The following is a 27,870-nucleotide window of genomic DNA, read 5'->3' as shown; positions in this document are numbered from 1 at the left end:
TCAAAGATGGGTAAATTTTGTTGATTCTATTATAGGAAATAGATTTACGCCAATCATTGAACATATTAAAGGGAGTGATAATAATACTTTGACTAATGTCTTATCAAGAATTATCCAATAACAGGTATGGAATACTTTGAACCCTCATCATCAGGAAGCAAGAAAAGTGGTACACCATTCCTCAGTGGGATGCCACTAAGCATAATTAGACAAGCGCCCACCAGTACCTACCCACTTGTATAATGGAACAGTTGTGCAAGAGATTGTGAACCTTGTGCTAAAATCACACTAGAGTTTGTTGACAGAAAGGCTCATAAATTTGCTAGAAAATTTCTAGAACATTAGAATTGCTAGTGAAATCATGAGAAAATGGCAAGAGAAGCTGATTAGAGCACTTGAGAAGGAATTTTTGATCTATAATTATGAAAATGGAAAGGCAAGAGAACAACTGAAACTTTCTGTTTTGCAGGGACAACAAAATAAATCTAAACAGGATGAAGACATTGCCATGAAACAGTTGGCAGAACAGGTTAATAAGATGAGCATGATCTTAAAAGACAAAGGCAAGAGACTATTGAGCCCGTGATAGGCATGACTAAAGGAAAAGAGGTTATTTAACCCACTAGTAACTAGCGACATTCATCATAATAGACTTCTAAAGATTTTTTCAAAATTTCCAATAAAGAAGCCAGAAGACATAACTAATTTCAAGATCAATAATTCAGGATAAGAGATTTATGAAGTACTCTATAATCAGCTAACAAAAGATAATGAAGCTTATTAGGATTATGTAACAAAAGAAGAATTGCATAACATTGAAAATATGATGGAATACTAAAGAATCTCCCAATAGCAAAGAGATGTAGACGTAACTAAATCTCATGCAAAGGAGCAAAATGAAGAATCCACTTTTCTAAAAAGTGACCACCCATCAATGTGAAAAGGCAAAAGGATTTGACTCCACCAAAGAAGCGAGAATATTTTTTCAAGGACTGAAGCAAGGGCATAATGGGCGGTACAAAGAATTTGGCAAGATCAAAACAACCCAACGGCTAAAACTAGATCCTCACTTGAAGATCATATATAAGTCTATCCTTATTAGGCCATTTTCAATGAGGGCTCTAAAGGGGGCTGCACCACCTTTGGGCTCCAATAAATAGAAACCCATGCAAAGAAACCATCCCTAGTGGTTCAATTTTGAGGCTCTAAATGCTTGAGCCTCGCCTGAGCTAAAACTAAATGTAAGTATATGGTTGAAGTCCTTGAAACTCAGTAGAACTCGTACTACATAGAAGGAAAAGCTGTCAACCCATGTGTGTTGTTGGTGACGCCTCTTGCGACTATAGCATATATACTTGCCCAAAAAATGGTTGCTGACCACTTTTTATATATATTTTTTAATAATTTGACTAATGGCTTCAAGCTCTCAAGTTCTCAACAGCTAGTTTCATTGTTGTTGTTTTTTTTGTAAAGTAGGCCAAACTGCTACAAGGGCTCAACGGCTAGTATGAGTTTTTGTTTTTTTTAAATCTCATACCCAATTCTTCCTATAAATACCCATAATTTTTTTTTTTTCAAAATCTTGTCCAAATTTTGATATATTTTTTTTCGATGAGATGTTTAAAAAAAAAAAAAAAAACTAACATATCATAAATATATATTAAAACAAAATAACTTAAAAAAACAAAAATAACACATAAATCAAATTTCATTGGAGCTCTAAATGGGGCTCTGTCAATCTCTTTTAGAGCCCCAACCATTGGGGATAGCCTACTCAAGCTTTGGTTCCCTAAAAAACGCGCATCAAAGCCACAAAATAAAATCTGAATTTTTTTTCTCTTAGAGTTGATTCTCAGGTCGACGACAATTTCTTGGTCAGTATCTCTCTTCTCTCTACTCCCTTTACTGTTATTCACGCATATTTACCTGAACAGGGTGGACTTTCAGTGATGTGCCCAAATGATATTTCTGAGTCTGTGCTTTGTAACAAAATTCATATTATTTGGTGTCTGTAGAGTGAGAAAAGTAGAATTTGCAACAATCAGTTGCTGGGTTTAAACATGGTAAATGGAAATTTATGTTTGTTAAACGGAAGATAACCAATTCACCATAGTTATACTCTCTCTTACGGCTCAAAATTGTTGAAAACTCTCTGACCCAATCATTTAAATTTTCCAACTAGGAAACTAAGTCACCATTGTTATCTTCTTTATCAGGGAGTGGAAAAAGGATAATTCATGTATACATATTTTCCATTCAAAGCAAAGAAATATATGCTAGCATTTGTTGTTGCATTAAGTGTTGACTATGATTTCTTGCTTCATCACCCCATCACATAATTAATCTCCCCACCACCGCTCCCTTTTTATCATTCACAGTTCTAGAAATCTTGAGAGCATAATTTCTCCTCATTTGTGCTTTTCCGAAGCCGCTCAATATTCATTTTCATCTGGATAGTTTTATTGATTTTCAATCTATATGAATTTATCAAGCATTCAAGTTTGAAAATTGATTTCTTTTGTTTCAGAGGGCTTCCATGATTTGGACCTGGTACTTCCCCCTTTCGGAGGGCGAGGGAGAACCCTAAGCTTATAAAGAGTAAGTCTCCTCTTCTATGGTTTGCTCGTATTGGTTAAATTCTCGAGTTTCGTTTTATTTCCAATTCAATCTCATTTATATTTTTAAAGTTTTTTGTTTGTTACTGCATTATTCCAGATCATTAGGAAAGAAGATAGAGTAGTTAATTCTTTGATACTTTTCATCTTATATATATATATATATATATATATATATATATATATTAAGTTATAGGTTCTTTAAACTTTAAGATGTTGAACCTCATTGCCTTTTACTTGTGGTTGAGCTCATAGTTTCTAACTAACTCATGTATCCATCCTAAAGCTCATTTTTAATGAAAACTAAAATGAACATATAGGACTGTATAGGGAATTTCAAGAACCAAAATGAACCAAATTTCAAGATGGGAAAGGGCTGCACTTTTCTTTTGTAACATAGATTACTTGAGGTTAGATGGAATGTATATGGGAAAATATCTTAAATTTTTATATATCAGAAAGTATGATAACTCTTTCATAACTACTACTACTACTGGTATTATTATTATTATTATTATTATTATTATTATTATTATGCTTAATGTTTGGTTTTATTACATAATCTGAAATGGTTTCAGTCAAACGATGAATATCTGATTTCATTTCCTTTGTTTCTTTCTGGCATTTATTTGACAGGAGTTGAGCAAACCCTGAAATTACTGCTAATTAGAACTATCTGAAAGTCCTTGTACATTTATAATTACTTTATTGGAAAAATGAAGTCGCAGTTTAGTGTAACAAACATCTTTTGCTTCATTTTAATATTCAGTGATTGACATACATGATTTATATCTTTAACTTTATTTTGGAGGATGTGAGTCTTTTTATATCTTGTAAATTTGTGATCATGTAGTATATCTTGTTATGAATACTTAATATCTTGATATGAAGAAAACTACGGACCAAAGTAAAAAAATCAAGAGAACTACAGGCACTATAAATGTCATTTGGCAAAAGGAAAAAAACAATAGCAACCAGCTATTACTAGACTAATTCATATATGTATATGGAAGTCGTATCTTTATATGGAAGTCATAGCTTATTCATATCTAGTAATTGGGATTTTCTATACCCATATTAAGGTGCCATCTGGGCTTTGCCGAAATTGTTTCGCATTATTATTTTACCTATCCCAGTCCTCTCAATTGTGAATGAGTGTGCTCAAGCCTAAAGATATTAAGCATTTGCCAAGTGTTGTATGGTTTAGGAGAGGGAATGTCAAATGAAAATGACTTGACTCTTTGATTTGGGCAAATCAAACATTGTCAGTTCATGTATGCCCTCAAACTTAAATGGACTTGAGTGTATTGTATTATATCTTTTCTTAATTATATGGTATTGGATTTGTGGCCATATCTAGGTAGATGTAAATTTAAATGAGCGGTCTCTCTCTCTCTCTCTCTCTCTCTCTCTCTCTCTCTCTCTGTGTGTGTAAATTTTAAAGAGTAAAAAGAGAGAAGCAACGCTTTGTAACAATTTCATCCTTGACTGAAGTTGTACTTTGAATACTTCACCTCCAATTAGTCATCTTTTCTTCTTCAAGTAAACAACGAGCTTTCTCTTCCTCCATGGACGGCAAACAACACAATGCTCTTCAACCATTTGATGAAGCATGGTTTGATGTAGCCAATTCATGTGGGAAGGAATTTGAACTTCCCAATATCTCTACTCCTATCAACCCACAATGGAGTGACAACGAAAACTTGGTTTTCCTGGAAGACCAACAGCCTGATATACTTGTAAACAATTATGAATTAGTGATGACCAGCTCCTCATGTTCTGGCAACGTAGTGGATTCTTTTCCACCTTTGAAAATGGTGCCTGCAATCACCAACTATGTTCCGACAGTCGATATGCAAAAAGGTATTTCTTTTGGTAACCATATGGTACACTTTCTCGAGGAAAAGCAACTTGTTTCTATGCCCACCCCTGCCATCAATTCCTCTCTGAGAAATCAAGAGTTTACTGTTAACTCTAAGCTCAGATAGTTCATCATATCTGGTGAACAATCCAACCCATGCTTCTAGATTCACTAATAATCCTTGATTTGGCTCAAATATCTACCCCCTACAATCTTTACTTCACCAAATGCAGGTCGGTGAGATTCAGATGGTTGCATCATCAATTATTATGTCTACTTTTCTAGCTCTGAGAGCTCGTATATTCTTTTGGATCAGGTAGCTATCCTCCTGTGAATGACGAGGAAATTAGATCTTTTATTACTGATTCACCAGCATTTCTCAGAAATGTCTCACTTGGTCGGTGGAATCAAGTGGCTTATGTTCTGGTTATGACTAACATATATCAGGGTAGTGATGGAGACATAAATCATTTTCCAAACCACCTTCAGAGTGTTAGGCATAGTACAGGAATTACCTCAAATGTGTACCAACCATGTAGGAAAATCAATTCATACTCCTGATAAGATAGTGAAAATGGATGTTTTCAATCACACAAGAGGTTAAGGGGGAGAACAAAGCCTCTCTACTATGCAATTCAGAATGGAGAACTGCCCACAATTCAGTCTCTCTATTCTTATTGGGGTGCTGTTGTATGTTAGCTTCTTTTATAATAAAAAATCTATTTTTCTTTGGTTTTTTGGTTTTCTGTTTTAGTTGGCAGTAGTTTAGGGAACACCTTGTCCCCTGTGTGGTAATTTTCTTTTCTATTTAATGAAAACCTTTTTTTATTTATTTATAAGAAGTCAATAACCAACGCAGTGAGCGGATTTTAATCTCATTTTGTTTTTTTATTTATAAGAAGTCAATAACCAATGCAGTGAGCGGATTTTAATCTCAGCAATCATTTTTCTTTTGTCTTTGGATTTATTTTAGAATGACATGATTTTAGTTCTGGACCTTAATGCTAAGTAACAATATTAAGACTGTGTCTCTGAAACTGCATACCATTGTCTGGGGAAGTAGTTTTTATTTTTACTCCAATTTGCATAAACAAATCATTGCATTTCCTTGAGATTCCATACATGTCTTATACTTTTTGAAGTTTTAAAACCATCTATAGTGTTTATGAGATTAGGTGACTGAAGTAACGCACTGATGTGGATTCATACATCTTTTTCAGAGAATTCACTCAATTGTGTATGTTTAAACACAAACATACGTCATCCATGTTGAAATATAAAGGTCGGAGCAAGCAGAAGCCAGCTTCCCAGTCTCAGATAGAAAGCTCAAATGCTCTTGAGAGAAGAGTGAATAGCCGGAAAAATGTTGAACCAGGTCACTAGCTTAGGTGAGTAGTGTTATTTAGCTCTCCCACTATTCTAGTGGTAAAGTTTTTTTCTTTATATCCAGAAAATGAGTAGACTTCTTTGACCTAAATGCTTGTTACCCCTATGTTATGTGCTCAGTGCCGTACTTGTGTTTTGTTGCATGTGGGATTACAAGTAACTAAAGCAGTGAGTTAGATTTGCCATGTAAATGTCAGCAATGACGGTATTATTCCTTTTAGTGTTGGAAAATGTTTCAAGTTTTTTATATATTATTCTTTTTTTAATCATCACTGGTCCTTAAACATTTAAAAGTTCTCATTTAGTCCTCAAATCCACCAATTTGGTCACATGACCACCTTTAAAAGGGTATTTACATCAAAGTATTCACCAGACCAAATAAAACTCATGTTTTTGGTCGACAAGGCCATCTGCTCTCCATTTAGTATTTCACATTTGGGTTCCATCAGAAAACCAGATGTTACCGTTTAATTCAGATCTTTTTTAGTGCAATTGGTCGGCCTAGGCCCAGATCAATGCATCGTAACTTTAAATTCTGGCCCAGCGAGGCCTGCCTGAAATCCATTTGAAATGCTTGGGTTCCCAAAAAAATGCACATCAAGCCACAAAATCAGATCAGAATTTCTTCTCTTGGAGCTGCTTCTAGGGTCGAGGGCAATTTCTTGTTCACTGGTCAGTATCTTTCTGTTTCTCCTTGCTTATTGCTTTACCGTGATGACTATGCTGCTATTTGACAGAGATTTGCATGAACCACACTGGGATGAACCATGTTTTGGCTGCTTACGATGTGGTGGGTTGGGGGGTGACTTTCTTGGATATGACCAAATACTATTTCTCTTTGTGTGTACCTGTGGAGGTTGCACAAAACAAAGATTATTTACTGCTGTAGAATGGGTTAATTGAGAAAAGTGGCATTTCCAATCAGTTGCTGGGTAAAACATGGTAAATGGAAACTCTCTGTACCAAATTTTGTATATTATTTATTTATTTATTATGCAACCTGAAAACCGTAATTATTTTCTTTATCAGGGAATGGAACAAAGTTAATTGGTATGTTATATTAGCATTTCAGGGTGTTGCATTAAGTGACAACTCTTATTTCCTGAGAGAATATTCTCTCCTTCACCAGCCCTCACATAATTAACCCCCAAGCCCTCTCTTTTTCATTCATATTTTTAGAAATTTTGACATTAGATTTTTCGGTGGTGGGACTGAACCTAGCTCCTTGTACTTTTTATCACATTAGTTGTTGTATTAAACCTAATTCCTAATTGAACATATTCTTTGTTTTGGGGACATTGAATACTGTTTCCTCATTTGCCCTTTTCAAGAGCTACTCAATCTTCATTTTGAAATAGATAGTTTTATGAATAATGTCCAGGTATGGTTCTGCTTGACGCTGAAGGGTACAACATAGAGGGTCCATAATAATCTACCAAATATTCAACTTTGGAAATTAATTCCTTTTGTTTTTCTTAAATGATCAAGGGACATAGAGGGCTTCAAAGAAGTTGTCCTCCCTCCAGGGCAAGGGGCACCATCGTTCCACAAGGTTGGTAAAGAGTAGATTTTCTCTTTTGTGGTATGCTTCTACTGTTAAAAATCTTCCTCCAGTTTTCAGTTTTAGTTAAATTCAATGTTATTTTTTCATTGGTGATATCGAGTTATGGCTTGTTTGATCTTCAAGACTTGAACCTTATTACCCATCACTTGTGGTTGAGCTCATATTTTCTAACTAACTCATGTATCCACCATGAAACATTAATTTTCACTTTTTAAATCTGTTCTGTTCTTTTGTATCAAATCTTGGAAATATATGTTCAGAATATAAAACCTGTGCATCCGTACAACTAACTGAAAATACTCATGTTTAATGAAAACTGAATTGAACATATACTAGTACATAAAGAATTTTAATGAACCAAAAGAAAAAAAAAATCCAGATGAGTAAGGGATGCATATTTTTATTTCTTATGAAACACAGAACACTAGAGGTTATATGGAATGCAAATGGGAAAATATGATAATTCCATGATAAGTTTTTTTCATTTTTTTTTTTTTTTGGTTACAAAGGGGGTCCAAGACCCAATAGTTCTATCATAAATTTGCAAAAATGAAGATATAAACTTCTCATGTAGTTCTTCCAGCTGGCTCTCTACCAAAAAGGTTGGAGTGATCTTAGCATTATTTGATAACACTCAAGCTACATAGACCAAAGAATATATTAGAACATAGCTGATGTAAATTTGAGTTTCATATGGATTACAAAAATGGGTTAGGGTCGTAGTAAGCATTACAAACGAGGATATGGCTAATCTTTACTTACTACTTGTGATTTTGTTGTCTCTGTTAAGTCCCACTTTGGCTTACTCTAAGCTAAATTTTAGTTTTATTATTTCCCATGGTACCTCTTTCTGTAATTAAATAAGAATTTCATCTTGGTGTGTTTGGATAGTATTTCAAGCATCTTCATATAATATGTGAATTGATTACATAATCTTAAAGGTTTCGGTCAAAAGGATCAAATATGTGTTTTCATTCTTTATGGCATTTATGCGGTAGGAGTTGAACAATTGCTTGTAATTAAAACTATTTGAAAGTCATCATATATTCATAATGTCTTTCTAGACAAAATAATCGCAGTTTAATGTAACCAAGATCTTTTGCTTCATTTTAATATTCAATGATTGGCTTACATAATTTATAAGCTTTCTTTTATTTTGGAGGATATAATCTTTCTATATCTTGCAATCATTTAGTGTAGACTGGAAATAGCCAGCAAACTTTCTGTTAAGTGAAGGGCTTTCGGTTGGGTTCTTCTTCTTACCCCAACTGGAAATCAATATTTTTAATTTATTTTCAATGTATTATTTAGTCATATTCTCACTGTGTCTGAGATATGGTTGGTTTCAAACATATATGGCAACTCTTTTTGCTAATTTTTTGTTTTGTTTGTCTTTTTTTGTTTTTTGTTTTTTGGTTTTTTGGTTTTTGTTCATCGTAAAGTGCCTCTCAAGTTTTCGCATGCTTTGTTTCCATCATTCTATTTATATTGTTCACTTGTCATGCCGCTTTTTTCCATTTATATTGTTGTCTTGTCTAGGTACACAATTTGGTTCTCCAGTACCCAAAGACTTCTGCCAAACTGCAAATTTGCCTTCGTTTGGTTTGCTTATTAGTTTTTTGCTTCAGTTTGGGTCTAAAGATTCTAGAACCAACCAATTAAATTCGATTCTTGGCTTAAGAGGTTGGGTACCCAACCCGACCTAACTCAAACAGAATTAGATATTTTATTAAGTAATTATACAGTTCGCTAAGTTATCTGTATTTTAGTTATTTATAAGATGCAAGTGTGACATGTTTTTTTTTTAGTTGTAAGATAAATAGTTGGCTTATTTTCCCTTGATTAAGACAATAGAAAAGAAAATTTAAAATAATTGTGGAACTCACTTGAGGCACCCATACGAATCCCATTTGGTTTAGTTTGTTGACAAGTTTATTGGCCTCTGATCTATGAAATGTTTATTGTATGATGGATTTATATGTCTGTATAGTCATATTACACTATATGTTGTTCCTTGAAGTTATAGATTTTGGTCATTGAAGTGAAACCTGAAGATAACTTAGACTTCTGTGTTTGAGAGAGAGAGAGAGAGAGAGAGATATATATATATATATATATATATATATACCTAGGAAAAAGAAAAGGGAAGGGTAAAATGAAATTTATAGTCATTGTATTTTCTCCAATTTTTCACCTTGGTCCGTGTAGTTCCAATATTTGCAATTAAGGGCCTCTGGTTTAATCAAGTTTGCAATCGACTCTAATTCGTTAAGTCTGTCAAACGAGTTGACCGAAAGATGACGTGTTTAGCAAAGTGTTTTCTGCCTGATCCAAATTGTCTATGTTATCCCTGCAAGTGCTAATGCATTGCTCTCGTTATCTTTTCATCCTTGACAAATTTAATGCATTGTTGTTGATTTCCATTTAAGTAAACTAATGTCTTTATTGCCAAAATTGAAACTACATGGAACAAAGTAGAAATCAAGAATACTATGAGAATTATGCATGTTATTTGGCCAAAAAGAAAAACCGGCAGTAACCGGCCATTACTGTCTCCAATGCATCTTTTACTTTGCCGTTTTTCATCAAAAATATTCTTCTGCTTAGTAACGTACATACTTTTGTCAAAGGTCCGCGACTTTGGTCGATACAGAATACTTTCCTAATTGACGTGTCAGAGTCTTATCTTTATAAGTCATAGCTAATTCATATTTGGTAATTGGGATTCTCTATTCATTAAAAGGCTATCTGGGCCTTGCCAAAATCTTTCTCATTTATTATTTTACCTATCCCAGTCCTCTCAACTGTGAACGAGTGCATTCAAGGCTAGAGATATTATGCATTTGTCAAGTTTTGTATGGTTCAGGATAGGGAATGTCAAATGAAAATGACTAGAGTCTTTGATTTGTCCAAATCAAGCATTGCTATTACAGGTACGCCCTTGAACTTACATGGACTGCGATGCATTGTATTGTACCTCTTCTTAATTATCGTATCTGGCATGCTTTGTGGCCATATCAAGTTAGATGTGAATTGTTAGAAGCGCTCTCTCTCTCTCTCTCTCTCTCTCTCTCTCTCTCTCTCGCTAAAGGTTAAAAGGATAGAAGTAAGGCTGTGTAAGATTTTATCCTTTATTCCAGTTCTTCTTCCGATACTTTACCTCCAATTCTCAAAGATAACCAAATAACTTTCTGTTCTTCTACGAGTGATCAGTGAGTTCTGTCTTCTCTATGGACGGCCAACAAGACAATGCTATTCAACCATTTGATGAAGCATGGTTTGATGTGGCTAATCCATGTGGGAAAGAATTTGAACTGCCAAATGCCTCTTCTCCTATCCACCCACGATGGAGTGACAAAAGCAACAACTTGGTTTTCTTGCAAGACCAACAGATTCATACTCCAGATATACTTGAAAATTCTTATGACCTGGAGACAATCCGACCTTGTGCTGGAAATCAAGTGGATTCTTGTCCAATCATGGAAATGGGGACTTCAATAGCCAACTTTGTTCCAATAGTCAATCCACAAGAAGGTACTTCCATAGGTAACCACAAGGTCCACTTTCCTAGATCAACTGGTGTACTTAAATCTGAATTTGAGGGTGCCTTTCCTGAGGTAAATCAACATGTTTATGCGCCCACCTCTGCTAGCTATTCTTGGAAGGGAGTAGATATTAATTTTCCTTTAAGAAATCAAGAGTCTCATGTTGTTAACTCTACCAATTCACCATCCATTAGTTCAACCAAGTCCTTGTGTTTGAAAAACAATCCAACCCATGCTCCCAGATTTCCTAATACATCTGGGTTTGGCCCAAGTGTCTACATCCCTCCTGGTAAACAATTAACTCACTTCTGTACTTCATCAAATGCATTTCGATTAAATTCAGATGATTACATCATCAAAGATCATGTCTGCTCGGGATTCCACTTTACTATCCTTGGTCTAATTTCTAGCTCTGGATCCTCATCTTCTTTAGGATCAAGTGGCTGTCGCCCTGTGAGAAACCAGGAAATCAGATCTTCTAGCTTCACTGATTCACCATCCTTACAAAATGGCTTGTCTGTTCGGTCGAATCAAGTGGCTTACAAATTTGGGGGTAGTGCAAATGGGGACATAAATCATGGTCTAAGCCACCTTCAGGCTGTTAGCCATGGTACAGGAATTACATCAAATGTGCCTGTCCCAGTGGAAAACCAAGTAGAAACATCAACCCGAGCTCCTCGGTCTAATTGTCACAGTTCAGAAAAGAACCAAACTTTTGGTCCTAGCTCATCCAAGAATGGCCGCTGTGATGTAAAATACACATGCAAGATCTGTAAGAGAGAATTCCCTAATTATAATTCCTTAGGAGGGCATATGAGTTTTCATGCAAAGATGAAAAAGGCGAAGAGAAAATTGGACAGCTAAAAAGATGCCTTGCATATACTCCTTTGGGTCAAGTAATGTATAAAGGGCCATGAAGATTAACATTCAGGAAAGTGACTCCTAAAATAAGGTGAAACAGGGGTTATTATTCCCCTCCAGAGAAGAATTTTAGAGGAACATTCTCCTTCTGTATGAGATTGTGAAAAATGGATGCTGTCAACCACACAAGAGATAAAGGGAAGAAATGTCCTCACCAAAGTATATTGTGGAGAGCCAAATCTCTCAACGATGCAAAATTTCAAAAGAAAGAATTGTCTTCGCCTAGGATTGAGCATAATGGAGGCCTGACAACATTTTATCCCTGCCAGCACAATCCTTCTATATGAATGTTGCGTTCAAGAGTGTTACTCTGCAGATCTTAATCTCAGTGGACATATTTTTCTTAGTTTTTTTTTTTTTTTTCTTGTCCTTAGATTTAATGTAGGACCTTGATGTGAAGTAACTTTAGCTCTTTCCTTAATTGAGCAATCATTTTTCGCTTTTCCCTTTTTGGTTTAAGTCCATCTCAATGTGGTTCGTGTGGATGTGAAGTTAAAAATCAAATTATTTGCAATTATTGAATGCTGGTTTTATTTACTATCCTTCGAAGATTTCAGATAATGTATGTATTCTTGACATTGATTGGTTTCAAAATTAAACCATCACCATGAAATCGTTCTAGATTCAGTTTCCAGTGCTTTGAACTTCATATCTGCATATATTATGAGAAAGTGCATACTTTGTTGTAGATTTGAGTTGAATTCATGGTAATCTCGACTACTTATGTAACGGCTTGATTGATTCAGGACCAAAGTAATAAACTATATAGCTGATATTGCTGTTGTTACTTTGTTACAATGTAATTCTGTACTGGTAGTAGGTGTGCATTCTGTTTAAAATTATGGATAATCTATCGTTATGTCACATTATGGAGCCCTGTTATTGACATAAAATGCATATTCCATGATAGTTGTAGTAGAATGTTGGTCATAAACTCATAATTAAGACAGGTTCTGTCATTGTATCTCTCTGGCAATTCATACATGTCTTATGTTTTCTAGTTTTAAAACTATTTATAGTGTTCACGAGATTATCTTTCGAGTGCTCTTATATTGTGGATTATGACATTTTTCTCAAAGAATTAATTAAATTCTGTGTGTGGTTCTGTGCAAACTTTAGGTCTCCAAAGATTCAGAAATAAAGATTGGTTCAAGCAGAAGCCATCTTCCCAGTAGTCATATAAAATGCTCAAAATGCTCACTGCTTACTGCTATTCCAGTTGTAAAGATTTTTCTTTTATGTCAGGAAAAGAAGTAGCCTTATTTTTTAACCACTCCTCTGTTACCATCTCTGTGTTTTGTTGTATGTGTTGTTTAAGCAATGGTGAGATACTTTTGTGAGCCACCATGTTTGAAATTGGTTTCCTTTTCTTCCCCTTAATGGACAAATAAGTATTTTACAAAAATTCAGAAGACATAATTTATTATATATATATATAAAATAAAAATGGGCTCAGATGAATATACAAGCAGGTGAACTAAGGCCCACTATGATCAGAAGGAAAACAAGGGATAATAAGAGTGATGAGATCAGACAGAGTCAGATAGCACTGGAAATAGAAGAAAATACCAGAACTTGCATGGCTCCCTCCCAGGTGTTGAACGGTGACCATAACAAGACAGAATGTTCACGAGAGACTTGAGGGATCTGTCCGCCCATGCTTACCCCGCACAGCATCATCACTCTAATAAACGTGATTCAACTTTGTAACCGATGACTGGTGTATCCATTCCATTTATAGCTCAATGCCGTCAACCCTCTGCTTTACCCTATAAAGAATTCTTGGGGAAGGATAGCATTCGACTACTCTACATATTAGTTGGCAATGGTTTAGTTTTTCACGGGGAATGGGAAATGAAATTTTTTTTTTTCTTGATACAATGTGACTAACTAGCTTAACCCACACGTCTGTAACTTCTTTTTCCATATTTGATAATACTGGGAAAGGAACTAGTAAAATGCATTTTATTCTATACCATGTTTGGTTTGTGCATGGAATGGAAACAAACTTTATTTAGTTTTATAATTAGACCCATAAATTAGAAATATGCATGCAAAAAAAAATGTAATGTGTCTGTATTTTTAATTGTTAATAAGGGCATATTGGTCATTAAAAAGTATAATTAATGTCTACCTTGGTTTTCCATGGGAAAGGAAAATGAAACCTGTTAAGCTCATAATTTCATATATATACATGCCCTATTTACTTACTCCTTTTATTTAGTTTCTTAGAATTCTAAGTCATTTGCCTCTCTTGTGTTTTGTAGGCCAATAGAGCAAGATAGCATAATTCATGCAATTCAAGCATGTTAAGGCCTCATTTGGATGAATGGAAGAAGAGCTTACAGACAAATCCATTTTTGGCTACACTCCTTTGTCAGTCGAGTTTCGTAGATCACACTGTAGGCCCATTTTCAGCAACCTACACAGCTCGGATGAGGCAACATCCTCCATGGAAGTTGTTCTAATGGGTGTCTATTATAACATATCCAAAATGCAGCCCCATTGGATAACTCTGGAGTTCGTCACCCATCAAACATAGAACCATGCTCAGGATGAAGTTTGTGTACGCTGCCAAATGAGTTAGCAATTTGTTTCGGCCTTAACTTCTTCCTCCGACCTTGGATTGGCCCAAATAACATGTGGTTGGAAAGCTGACATTCTGATCTTCAAGATGGAGGTCTCAAAGTCATCATTTGCTTAAGGGAATCCCAATTCATGAGCCCTTGAAGTTGCAGGTCATGCTGACCTAAGTATGAGCTAAGTGTGCTAGGTCATTATGACCTAAGCATGAGGTGTTATTGATTGTGGGGAAATTAGGTGAAGCAGATTCATTACTTTTAATCGGAGTGGAGTTTTACAGTAGCCAAAAGAAAGAAAAGAAGATGAAGTGGGAGCTGCAGCACTAAGTCTAAAGAGAAGAAGAATTGTTTTCAAATTCAATTGTGTGTTAGGTGAAGTGGGTGTAGTTGGTGAACTCAATTGTATAATCTGAAAAACCTAACCTCAGGCCTATAAATAGTGAGGTTCCCCAAGTCTTCAAACACATCTCTAGAGCTCCTCTCCCTTCTCCCTTCTCATTCTCTTCCTTCTCGTCATCTCCCTTCTTTTCTTCTCCCTTCTCTTTCTCAAACACTTTCTCCCCCTTCTCTTCTTCTAAATTCTTCAAACACCTCTCTTTCCTTCAAAAATTATCCATGTTCTCAAACACCTTTCCCTTCTCTCCTCAAATTCCCCAAGTTTTCAAACACCTTTCCCTTCTCTCTCTCAATTTCTTTAAGTTTTTCTTTAATGTTCTCAATTTTTGTACAAAACCCTTTTCTTTCTTAATTGTAATTTATTTTTCATTGTAATGTAAATTCTTTTCTTAAGTTTTCAAGTTTGATTAGGATTACAGATTCTGGTTCTTATTCATTATGCTTATAAGTTAATATGCTTGGTTGAATGATTGATCACCATTAAAACTTGTATGTTAGCTATCTTGGTTTGAATTAAGAGTAGACACCATGCTTTAATTTGAATTGAACTATGAATAGGAAGAGTATGTATGGACATTCGACAACAGAGATTAGATACATACTTGGTTGTTTAAAACATTCTTCTATGCTTAATGGATTTCTAATTCTTAATTTTAGGTTAGACAACATATGATCAAGTTAGGGAATTAGGAATATAAAGTTAGAACCATACACCATGGCTTAATCATACCTTAGCTAGAATTAATCCGTGAATCTAACTTGATCTTGGTAACTAATTTGCTTGATTTTGGTTTTTCTTACTTTCTTATTTTCTATTCTTTTCTTTCTTGTTTTCTGTTTTGTGTAGGGAAATTGAATTGGATCATTCAATCACCAATCCCTGTGGAATCGACTCGCACTTACATATGCTAAACTACCAATGGCTCGTGCACTTGCAAGTATCACAAGTTGAAGATGCAGCTGAATCTATTTTGGTGCAGCTAAACTCGATGCAACAAGTTTTTGTATTATGTTAAGCTCATAATTTCATACATATACATGCCCTATTTACTTACTCCTTTTACTTAGTTTCTTAGAATTCTGAGTCATTTGCATCTCTTTGTGTGTTTTGTAGTCCAATAGAGCAAGAGAGCATAATTCATGCAATTCAAGCTTGTTAAGCCCTCATTTGGATAGGTGAAAGAAGAGCTTAAAGACAAATCCATTTTTTTGCTGCACTCTTGTCAGTCCAGTTTCGTAGGTCACACTGCAAGCCCATTTTCAGCAACCTACACAGCTCGGATGAGGCAACATCTTTCATGGAATTTGTTCCAGTGGGTGTCTATTATAACATATCCAAATTCAGCCTCATTGGATAAATTTGGAGTTCGTCACCCATCAAACACAGAACCATGCTCACGATGAAGTTTATGTACGCTGCCAAATGAGTTAGCAATTTGTTTCGGCCTTAACTTCTTTCTCCGACCTTGGATTGGCCCAAATGACATATGGTTGGAAAGATAACATTCTGAACTGCAAGATGGAAGGCTCAAAGTTGTCATTTGCTTAAGGGAAGCCCAATTCGTGAGTCCTTGAAGTTGCAGGTCATGCTGACCTAAGGATGAGCTAAGTGTGCTTGATCATTCTGACCTAAGCATGAGGTGTTATTGATTGTGGGGAAGTTAGGTGAAGCCGATTCATTACTTATAATTGGAGTGGAGTTTTACAGCAGCCAAAAGAAAGAAAAGAAGATGAAGTGGGAGCTGCAGCACTAAGCCTAAAGAGAAGAGGAATTGTTTTCAAATTCAATTGTGTGTTAGGTGAAGTGGGTGTGGTTAGTGAACTCAATTATATAATTTGAAGAACCCAACCTCAGGCCTATAAATAGTGAGGTTCCCTAAGTCTTCAAACACACCCCAAGAAGGGGGGGGGGGGGGGAGCCCTCAAACACCTCTCTAGAGCTCATCTCCCTTCTCCCTTCTCATTCTCTTCCTTCTCCTCATCTCCCTTCTCTTCTTCTCCCTTCACTTTCTCAAGTTCACTATTTATAGGCCCGGAGTTAGATTTTTCATATTATACAATTGAGTTCATTAACCACACCCACTTCACCTAACACAATTGAATTTGAAAACAATTCCTCTTCTCTTTAGGCTTAGTGTTGCAGCTCCCATTTCATCTTCTTTCTTTCTTTTGGCTGCTGCAAAACTCCACTCCAATTATAAGTAATGAATATGCTTCACCTACCTTCCCCACAATCAATAACACCTCATGCTTAGGTCAGAATGACCAAGCACACTTAGCTCATCCTTAGGCCAGCATGACCTGCAACTTCAAGGGCTCACGAATTAGGCTTTCCTTAAGCAAATGACAACTTTGAGCCCTCCAACTTACAGTTCAGAATGTCATCTTTCCAACCACATGTCATTTGGGCCAATCCAAGGTCGGAGGAAGAAGTTAAGGCCGAAACAAATTGCTAACTCATTTGGCAGCGTACACAAACTTCATCCTGAGCATGGTTCTGTGTTTGATGGGTGACGAACTCCAGATTTATCCAATGAGGCTTAATTTTGGATATCTTATAATAGACACCCATTGAAACAAATTCCATGAAGGATATTGCCTCATTCGAGCTGTGTAGATTGCTGAAAATGGGCCTGAAGTGGGACCTACAAAACTGGACTGACAAGGGAGTGCAGCAAAAAATGGATTTGTCTTTAAGCTCTTCTTCCATTCATCCAAATGAGGCTTTAACAAGCTTGAATTGCATGAATTATGCTCTCTTGCTCTATTGGACTACAAAACACACAAAGAGAGATACAAATGACTCATAATTCTAAGAAACTAAGCAAAAGGAGTAAGTAAATAGGGCATGCATATGTATGAAATTTTGAGCTTAACGTAAACTTGTTGCATCGATTTAGCTGCACCAAAATGGATTCAGCTGCATCTTCAACTTGTGATACTCACAAGTGCACAAGCCATTGGTAGTTTAGCATATGTAAGTGCGTGGTCGATTCCACAGGGATTGGTGATTGAATGATCCAATTCAATTTCCCTACACAAAACAGAAAACAAGAAAGAAAAGAAAAGAAAATAAGAAAGAAAGAAAAACCAAACTCAAGAAAATTAGTTTCCATGATCAATTTAGATTCATGGATTGATTCTAGCTAAAGTATGATTAAGCCATGGTGTCTAGTTCTAACTTTGTATTCCTAATTCCATAATTTGATCATCTGTTGTCTAACCTAAAATTAAGCATTAGAAATCCATTAAGCATAGAAGAATGTTTTAAACAACCAAGTATGTATCTAATCTCTGTTGTCGAATGTCCATACATACTCTTCCTATTTATAGTTCAATTCGAATTAAAACATGGTGTCTACTCTTAATTCAAACCAAGATAGCTAACATACAAGTTTGAATGGTGATCAATCATTCAAACAAGCATATTAACTTATAAGCATAATGAATAAGAACCCGAATCCGTAATTGAAACTTGGAAACTAATCAAACTTGAAAACTTAATAAAAGAATTTACATTACAATGAAAAATAAATTACAACCAAGAAGCAAAAGGGTTTTGTACAACAATTGAACATTAAATAAAAGCTTAGAGAATTTGAGAGAGAGACAGAGAGAGAGAGAGAGAGAAGGGAAAGGTGTTTGAGAACTTGGATAATTTTAGGAGAGAAGGGAAAGGTGTTTGAGAATATGGAGAATTTTTGGAAGGGAAGACAGAGGTGTTTGAAGAATTTAGAAGAAGAGAAGGAGGAGAAAGTGTTTGAGAAAGAGAAAGGAGAAGAAGAGAAGGGAGAGGAGGAGAAGGAAGAGAATGAGAAGGGAGAAGGAGAGAAGCTCTAGAGAGGTGTTTGAGAGCTTCCCCCCTTGGGGTGTGTTTGAAGACTTGGGGAACCTCACTATTTATAGTCCTGGGGTTAGGTTTTTCAGATTATATAATTGAGTTCACTAACTACACCCACTTCACCTAACACACAATTGAATTTAAAATAATTCTTCTTCTCTTTAGGCTTAGTGTTGCAGCTCCCGCTTCATCTTCTTTTCTTTCCTTTGGCTGCTACAAAACTCCACTCTAATTATAAGTAATGAATCTGCTTTACCTAACTTCCCCACAATCAATAACACCTCATGTTTAGGTCAGAATGACCGAGCACACTTAGTTCATCCTTAGGTCAGCATGACCTGCAACTTCAAGGGCTCACAAATTGGGATTCCCTTAAGCAAATGACGACTTTGAACCTCCATCTTGAAGTTAAGAATGTCATATTTCCAATCATGGGCCAATCCAAGGCCGGAGGAAGAAGTTAAGGCCGAAATAAATTGCTAACTCATTTGGCAGCGTACACAAACTTCATCCTGAGCATGGTTCTGTATTTGATGGGTGACGAACTCCAGCTTTGTCCAATGGTTCTGTATTTTGGATATGTTATAATAGACACCCATTGAAACAACTTCCATGAAGGATGTTGCTTCATCCGAGGTGTGTAGGTTGTTGAAATAGGCCTGCATTATGACCTACGAAACTGGACTGACAAGGGAGTGCAGCCAAAAATGGATTCGTCTTTAAGCTCTTCTTCCATTCATCCAAATGAGGCCTTAACATGCTTGAATTGCATGAATTATGCTTTCTTACTCTATAAGCCTAAAAAACACACAAAGAAAGGCAAATGACTCAGAATTCTAAGAAACTAAGTAAAAGGAGTAAGTAAATAGGGCATGTATATGTATGAAATTATGAGCTTAACAAAACCCAACATGAATGGAGGGTTGCATTTCCCCATATTTTTGCAAGAGCCATGAAATCATTTCCCAAACGTGGACTCACCAAAGTCAACGGAGTCTAGTATAATGGGAAAGGGCCTTGACTTGCAGACCAGTAGTCTCAGGTTCAAACCATTATGACACCTTGATAATGTGTGAGAAACCTCATTTCCCCTTTTAGTTTACACTATCATTTGTATATAAATAAATAAAAACATGTACTTATCAAACATGGGAAAATAAATGATTTCCCATTCCCAATCCCCTTTTCCTGCCATCCAAATGAGTGGAAGTTTATGGTAAGGGTGTAATCGTAAGTCAAGCAAGTTTTTGTTTTTATTTTTTTTGCTAACATTGTCACATCAATAGGCTTGATTTTCCGACGGAATGGATCGGAATGAGGGGATTCCAATTCCCAAAATGATTTTTTTGAAAATATTCAGAAATTAGTTTATCCTTTAGGTTGTGTTTGGATGAGGGATTTTGAAGTGATGAGATTTTGAAGTAGGGGATTTCAAGATAAGAAGATTTTAAGGTGAGACACTTCAAAATGATTGGATTAATAAAGTTCTTTGTTTGGCTAATTATTTTATTGGTGGGATTTGATTGGGTAATTTCTTGTAAACATAAGATTTTTTATTTCCCCTTTTTCTTAGCTGTTCCTTCTTTTTTTATATACCTTTTTTTAGTTTTTTTTTTTTCTCATTCAAACACTACATATCATTTTACATAGAGTCATTTGAAATTTAAAAAGTATATAATTAATAATATATAATTGGAACTAAGCCTTTGCTTGAAATCCCTCCCATAATACCTCATCCAAACAGGGCATTATGGTGCGTTTGGATGAGGGAAATAAACTTGGAATTTTGACAAAAGTCAGAATTTCTAAATTGACATGAACCAATTCCCATGTTTGGATAAATAAAAAATAGAAATTTAGAAATTCCGCATGGGAAAAAACATGGAATTTGGATATCATAAATCCCAACTTTAAATCCTATCTAAAAGTCGTCATTTCTAAAATCCCAAGAGAAATTGAGTTTTTAAAAAAGATAGTTTTACAAATAAAGGTTAAATTTCGTGTTTTAAATCAGTCATCCAAACAAGAAACTTTACAAATTCTATAATATTAATTTCTGTCATTTATGAAATCCCTTGTACTTTGAAATTTCCTCATCCAAACGCACTGTTAAAGTACAACTTGTCTATATCTATCTGGTCATTAAATCATATTTAGTTCAACATGAAATTAGTCATTGCGCGTATTCCAACTTTGAAAGCCCAATATATTTCAGAATGTGGAATTTTTTGAAATCTTGAGATACATTCCAATTCCAATCCTTTTTTTTTTTTTTTTTGAAAACTTTCGGATGTTGGAATTGATTTAAACTTGCTAAAATTGGAAATTTTCGGATCGGAAGAGTTTGTAATCGGAATTTCCAATCCAACTTGCACCCCTCATGTATCATGGCGTACATTTATTGTGAGCTACCTTCAGTTTTCTTAAGGATTAGGGCCCCGCATTAACAAAAAAAAAAAAAAAAAAAACCATGTTTCGTAGATACTTTTTTTATTTTTAGTTTCTTTTAACAAAGTGAGGGTTTTTTTTTTTTTTTTTTTTTGCCAACGAAATTTAGCCTAGTGGAGAAGGGTCTTGACTAGTGGTCTCAAGTTAGAACCTACTATGACACCTTAATAGTGCATGTGAACAGCCCTCATCCCCCTTGTAATTTAGACTATTGACTGTATTAAAATAAAATAAAAAATCATGATATTTTCTGAAACTTCATGAGACCTAGGTTCGAATTGCGACTCAGACATGGGCCTAAACTCAAGTTCTACGACCTAAACATGGGACCTAAATGCAATAACCCAACATAGGATAAAGTAGAAGCCTAGTTTGAGAGAACCTAGTGTTTATTGAAGATAAAATCTTAGTGCCTTTTGATAACCATTTCAATTTTAATTTTTAGTTTTCAAGTTCCTTATTTTGTTCTAGAGTATAGAGGAAAAAAAAAAAGAGAATGGAAGTGAGAATGAGAATTGAGATTAGATTGAGAGGGAAGATTGGAGGGGAGGATTGGAGGAGTAACAAAAGTGAAAACAAAAACAGAAATCTAAAATTTATTTGAAATTGTTTTCACTTTCAAGTTTTTGTTTTCACCTTCATTTTCCTCTAAACTCTAGCACAAAAAATGAAAACAAATAATAAAAATTGAAATGGTTATCAAACGGACCTTTAGTTTTTGAATTTCTAGTTTTGAAGACATTAATATGTTGCCTCTTTTTATTTATCAACGTTCAAACCAGGCTATGATTCCAAGTTAGACAATATGAGGTAAATTTTCATATTGTACTCTTCTCCACAATGAAGGCAATTTATGGAGGTTACAAGAATGTTTTACAAGTAAGTCTTACTAGACAAGGAATCCTATTTACACCGTGAATAAAAAAGGAAACAAACTAAAAATAAAATCCCTAAAAATAAGTAACCTAAATTAATAAGGAACACGCAATACTCCCCCTCAAGTTGGAGCAAAGATGTCACGCATGCCGAACTTATCAAGCAACTTAAGAAAAACACTAGTATAGGCAGTTTTGATAAGAATACCTATCAACGGATCTTCTTATGTCATAAATGGAAAAACAATTATTCCAACATCCAATTTTTCTCTAATAAATTGTCGATCAATCTTCATATGCTTCGTACAATCATATTGCACAGGATTATGAGCAATCTCAGTAGTAGCCTAATATCACAATACAAAATCTTAGGTTTATCGGGTTCAAACCCAAGATCTCTCATCAATGTTTTCAACCAAAGCACTTCACATATCCGTTGTGACATGCCATGAAACTTGGCTTCCACACTTGACCTAGCCACACCACCTTTGTTTTTTTACTCCTCGTAGTAACAAGATAACAACCAACAAAGGTAAAATACCCAAAAGTAGAATGCATGCCAATAACTGAACCTGCCCAAAAGACATTTGTATACCCTTCCACATCCACATGACCATAGAATACTAAACCCTTGCAAGGAGTTACCTTCAAGTATCTCAAAATACGCATAAAAACAGTCATATGATCAAGACTTGGTGAATGTATAAATTGACTTACCACATTAATTGCATATGCTATATCAGGACGTGTATGAGCCAAATACATCAATTTCCCTACAAGCCTATGATAACACTCCTTATCAGCAGAAACTTGATTAGGATACAACCCATACTTATGATTCTGTTTACTAGGAGTGTCAATTGGTTTATAATCTAACATACCAATCTCTGCAAGAAAATCTAAAACATACTTTCTTTGGGATAGAAAAATACAATTTTTAGATCTAGCAACCTCAATCGCAAGATAGTACTTTAATTCACCCAATGATTTCATCTCAAATTCAGAAGTCAAATACTTTTGAAGGCACTGCATTTCTTCCTGATCATCTCAAGTTACTATCATATCATCAACATAAATAATTAAAGCTGCCAATTTTTTTCATAGATGTAGCAAACCTTCCAAACCATGCTCTCAAATACTGCTTCAAACCATATAAGGATTTTCACAGTTTGCATACGACACCCTCCTTGGAAGTCACATGAATACCAGGAGGAAGATTGTCACACTCCGATCAGGAAATAAAGAAAATTCCCGAATCATGGCGGGTGAATTGAATGAAATAAAATAAAAATAGTGAAAATTTGGTTAAAATACACAATCCAAATCATATCACATCATTACTTTATATATCTTGGTTATCCTTCACAAATTGTACTCAGCACGTGACCCCTATCGGCCTCATTGCCCTATGTCCCCGTCATTGAAGTTCTCATGTTCCATAATAGCATGTACATCACAAAAATTCCAATATATATTATATTGTGTGAAATATTGCACAAATTAGACATGTTTGACTTAAAAATAGAGAGAGATTTATAAATAAAAAAATCTATGATAATTTATTATTTTACATTTATCACAAAATAAAAACTTTTAGAACACATTACATAACTCACTCACTATGATAATGATAATTATAAAATCTTGTTCAATGCGTACTGCTAGAAATGGGTATTGCTATAAATTTCTATTTATTTTAACTTCAGATAAGTCCATTTCTGTGTTAATTGGCCGAGTCTGCTTTTGTTTGTCTAGCTGAAGTGAAGAGGCTTCCGGAGCCAAGAGTTTTCAGAAGGATAAAGCAAGACACGTGGCAACAACCCATTTGGCAAAACATTTCTGTCGATAAGGAAATGGATGATGCTATTGTTCTAAGAAGCACATTCTCATTTCACTTAGGACTTTAAACCAAGCCAGAATTCACTTCGCTTACATACTGCAAGTCAGATTGAGAGGCAAAAAACAAAAGCAAGAAAAAAGATAAACCAACCAAATTTGCACAGATGGCTTCCATGACCATGGCAGCCTCCTTCCTCACTGGCTCAGCCTCAACCATCACCAAACCTTCTACAGCTCGCAGGAGTCTCATTGTGGCCAAGGCCTCAAGTGCCCCAGAAGGAGAGAAGGGCAGCTTGGAAATGAAGAAGAGCAGCAGCAGCAGCAGCAGTGGGAGGAGGGATCTGATGTTTGCTGCTGCAGCTGCGGCCGCATGCTCCATAGCCAAGGCTGCCATGGCCGATGAGCCAAAGCGTGGGACAAAAGAAGCCAAGGAGAAGTATGCTCCTGTTTGTGTCACGATGCCTACTGCTCGTATCTGCCGCAACTGATGAGGGATCAGTTTTATGATCATTTGCTTTGATTCAGTCACTTATGGTGGTTGTAATGTAAAATTTGTAGAACTTGTATGTTCTTTGTATCTTTTCTTGGGACAATCTATTAATTAATCTGGCTTCTTCCTCTTCTTATTCTATAAATTCTTGAAAATTTCCACTGGGATTTAAGTTTTTCTTATGTTGCTATTGCCCAAGAGGACCTAACTCCACAAAACATAGCCCAATTTATGGGTGAATCATTCAAATCTCGTGTTACATGTGTAATTGCGACACCACGGGCTTTCCAATTTCACCCGTTAACAACTTTCATGTCTTAGCATTTTAGAACAAACACCAACTAAAATTGAATTTAAATGGACTCAAATTTTCCAAGTTTATTTTTTATCTACCTAGAATTTCTAAAGTTTAATCTTTATGAATCCAAAGAAAGAAATTACTAGGTCAATTTAAGGTGGAACTCTAGCATTATTGCAAAGAAAAGCCTGCTTTGATCAAAGGAAATTTATGGTCGAACTCGCATTTTTTTGTTACCTTCTTTAATTACTTGTTGAACGATACTCTATAAACATATATTTGAAAAGAAAGAAAAAAATGTCAATTTTTTCCTTCTTTTATTTATTTTCCAAATGATAAAGATGATTATTGATTGAAAATAGGAACACCATATATCTAAGACAGAAAGAAGCCAATCAGGAGCAAAAGATTCCCATACAAAAAAAACCAGTAAGTCGTGATAATTTCGATTTTTCCTTCATTGTAGATTCTTTCCTAGTTTCAAATAAGGAAGACAATTGTTTTCGATGATCACATCAAAACATGTATAGAAAGTCTTGCTATTTTCACTCTAATTCGTCTTTCTCTTATCCCTTTGACCTACATGCCTAAATTTCACTCCAAAGAAAGAAGAATAGTTACCCGTTTTCCATAATTTGATTGGGAAACATAGTTTTATTGTTTCCAATTATATCAAAAACACGTGCAGAAGAAAGCCTGCTTTAATTATTATTTTAAATTATTTTTATATATCCACAAATTATAAAATGAAAACATTCCACAATCCAACATTTTGTTGACTTAGAAGGCACCCCAAAAAAAAGAAAAAAAAAAAAAAGGGAAACCTTTGGATTCATGGGCAACCAAGCCGTAGCCATCCTATATATATACCTTGTTCTTCCCTTGGGGGTATTCGATCACAAGTTCACAACAACTCACAACTCAACTCTTCTTTCAGTGATTTAGTCGGATCAAAAAGACACGTACGTTTCATATCTAAAAACCAAACAATTCATGGGACGCAGGAAGATAGATATGGAGATGGAGGCCACCATCTCAAAGCGCCGCAAGGGTTCGTTTCGCGAAGCCACCGACCTTGACTCCTCCTCCTCGTCTGGTTTTAAGATGGCCGTTATCGTCTTTTCCCCAGCCAACAAGCCCTATGTATACGGTCACCCCTCTGCAGTCTCTGTCTTATATCGCTTTCTTGGCGAACAAGATGATGATGAAGATGACGACGATGACAACGATGACGAGGATGACGAGGATGACGATGACGATGAAGATGATGAAGATGATGAAGATGATGATGGTGTTGTTATTGATGAAGATTTAGAAGCCAATGAAGAGAAAGCAGTGCAAGATGGTATAGATAAGTACGGGTTGAATGAGCATGCGGGAGTGGATGAAGTAGATAAAAAAATAGCAACCCTAAAACATTTCATAAAGATACTGGATTTGAAGATAGATCATGAGATGAAGAGGAAAGACTCTTTGCACCAAGGATAATAATTCAGAGATTGCTTCTTCTAGTGAAGAAAGAGATCAATCTGATAATTAGGATCTGTTTAGGTTCTGAAAAGGCGACTACAAAACACTTTCAATAATTTTTTTTTGACGTTCTTCTAATAAAAGCACTTTTAGAAAAAGCGCTTATAAGCATTAGTGTGCATCCTATAAAAGTAGTCCAAAACTGGCCCTTAATGGTTGTATTCTGATTTTAATTTCCTTTTTTGTTGGATTTTGTTTAGGGTTTCGTCAAGCCTTTTGTTCTTTTCAAATAGAGATTATTTTTATTTTTATATTCTTTCTGGGTTCTTCTTCAAGCCTTTTAGATAATAATTGTATCTTATATTTTATCCTCGAATGAGAACTATTCATTTACATTGTTTGGGAAATCTAATCCCCTCAATACGTTTTTTAATTTGTCCATGCAATTGCAACTAGCTACTGATTTATATTATCAAGTTTTTTTTTGTTTTTGCTTTTATTCTCTCAAGTAATGGATATCTTAGCACACAAGTTCATCATGTGTTGAGTTGGTGACCAAATCCCTCCTTCCCATTGTACATGGGCCAAGGATGATTCTAGAAAGTATTGCATTTTAATTAATTAACATGTGCTAATGAAAGTTATATTGAAGAAAAGGTTGCAATAAGTGAGGGAAAACAAAAGTATAAATTCATTAATGAAGATAAAAAAATTATCCTTCAAATCCCAAAGTTCTCCTTGCGATTATTATTTATTCCGTCGTTTTTTTTTACTTTCACTCTTGGACCTATCACTCGTTCAAACTTTCTTGGACCGGCCACTCTCACACATATCTCAATTTTCATTCAGAACCAATGAGGTAAAAAAAAACTTAATTTTAGCTACATCCGAAGGAATGACTCCATTTTGAATTAATTTGTAGATGATTATTAATATTGCATATATGGGTTCTAGTGCCTAAATCGATAAAAGATTACTTAATTTGAGCTACATATGTTTTGTTAAAATTTTGTTTGAGGATTAATTTGCATACATATATGAATATTATTCTTCCTTTGAGAATCCATATATTTGTACTACGTAAGTTTTAGTGCGATTACCGAATCAGCATGATGATCTCCATATATACTGAAATAAATTTCTGTTCGAATATAATGTAGATATCTTTTTATGTTTCAAATTCTGTTTGGTTGATGATTTGGTTTGAGACTAGTGATTTGTAATTGTAGCAGGTTTTGTTATTAGATTATCCGTTTTAAGAGCAAGAGAAATTCTTCGGTGCACTCCTCGCTACATGATGTTAATGTGATCGGTAATGGAATTATCATGTGTTGAGGCTCAAAAAATCCACAGTTCGGCCTAAATATATTCAAGGCCCAATGTGATACCTTACCGAGAAGAAACCCAATTTGGGCACGCGAAAGTTCGTCATATGCACTTACACACATGTCATGCCAAGCAAATAAGCAACACGCCACTGTACAAACCTAAGTGGGCCCAAGCTACTCAAATGCTCGGGGCTTGCTTGAGTGGGTTATGGTATGGATGGTAATAAATCGACATGAGGCCCATTGATGGGCCGAGAAATGGAAGTCAAGGGACTCAAGCCCATTTTTTAGGCCCAAACATGTGGGTGAGCACAAAAGAGGAAAAAATAGCCCAATCAAAAATAGCCCAATCATAATAGCCTATTGACTCAACCAAAAGAGGTCTAAAGGTTCATTGAACAAACCTGCTGG

At 35.3% G+C, this 27,870-nt stretch overlaps 3 protein-coding genes and 1 long non-coding RNA gene across 7 annotated transcripts; all 4 read left to right on the top strand.

The window, feature by feature from the left end:
* The first annotated feature begins 1,748 nt into the window (after nt 1-1,748).
* Nucleotides 1,749-14,908, top strand: LOC117626505. Of its 4 annotated transcripts, none has more exons than XR_004585581.1 (6): nt 1,749-1,874; nt 2,528-2,598; nt 5,697-5,864; nt 6,600-6,804; nt 7,351-7,414; nt 13,012-14,137. It is a non-coding gene; the product is annotated as an uncharacterized LOC117626505 (long non-coding RNA). The 4 variants fall into 4 exon arrangements; XR_004585583.1 differs by having other exon boundaries at nt 7,244-7,414; XR_004585582.1 differs by lacking the exon at nt 13,012-14,137 and adding an exon at nt 14,160-14,908 and having other exon boundaries at nt 6,600-7,414.
* On the top strand, nt 9,571-12,429 carry LOC117626504. The gene has a single exon (XM_034358222.1). It carries the CDS (start codon nt 10,657-10,659, stop codon nt 11,833-11,835), a length of 1,179 nt encoding a protein of 392 aa, XP_034214113.1. The 5' UTR covers nt 9,571-10,656; the 3' UTR covers nt 11,836-12,429.
* An 8,853-nt stretch (nt 14,909-23,761) lies between the features above and the next one.
* Nucleotides 23,762-24,508, top strand: LOC117624751 (photosystem II 5 kDa protein, chloroplastic). Its single transcript, XM_034356183.1, has one exon. It carries the CDS (start codon nt 24,038-24,040, stop codon nt 24,359-24,361), a length of 324 nt encoding a protein of 107 aa, XP_034212074.1. The 5' UTR covers nt 23,762-24,037; the 3' UTR covers nt 24,362-24,508.
* A 1,167-nt stretch (nt 24,509-25,675) lies between these two features.
* Nucleotides 25,676-26,149, top strand: LOC117625530 (ATP-dependent DNA helicase CHL1-like). Its single transcript, XM_034357074.1, has one exon. It carries the CDS (start codon nt 25,676-25,678, stop codon nt 26,147-26,149), a length of 474 nt encoding a protein of 157 aa, XP_034212965.1.
* Nucleotides 26,150-27,870: the final 1,721 nt, after the last annotated feature.

This window comes from Prunus dulcis, chromosome 4 (assembly GCF_902201215.1).
Source record: "Prunus dulcis chromosome 4, ALMONDv2, whole genome shotgun sequence".
NCBI classification, from domain to species: domain Eukaryota; kingdom Viridiplantae; phylum Streptophyta; class Magnoliopsida; order Rosales; family Rosaceae; genus Prunus; species Prunus dulcis.
Note: the sequence above shows the minus strand (reverse complement) of the source record. Positions and strands in the feature narration are given on the sequence as shown.

What these genes read in the sequence shown, in the direction of transcription:
- LOC117626504 (XM_034358222.1), top strand. Translation starts at nt 10,657, where the DNA reads ATGGACGGCCAACAAGACAATGCTATTCAACCATTTGATGAAGCATGG.
- LOC117624751 (XM_034356183.1), top strand. Translation starts at nt 24,038, where the DNA reads ATGGCTTCCATGACCATGGCAGCCTCCTTCCTCACTGGCTCAGCCTCA.
- LOC117625530 (XM_034357074.1), top strand. Translation starts at nt 25,676, where the DNA reads ATGGAGATGGAGGCCACCATCTCAAAGCGCCGCAAGGGTTCGTTTCGC.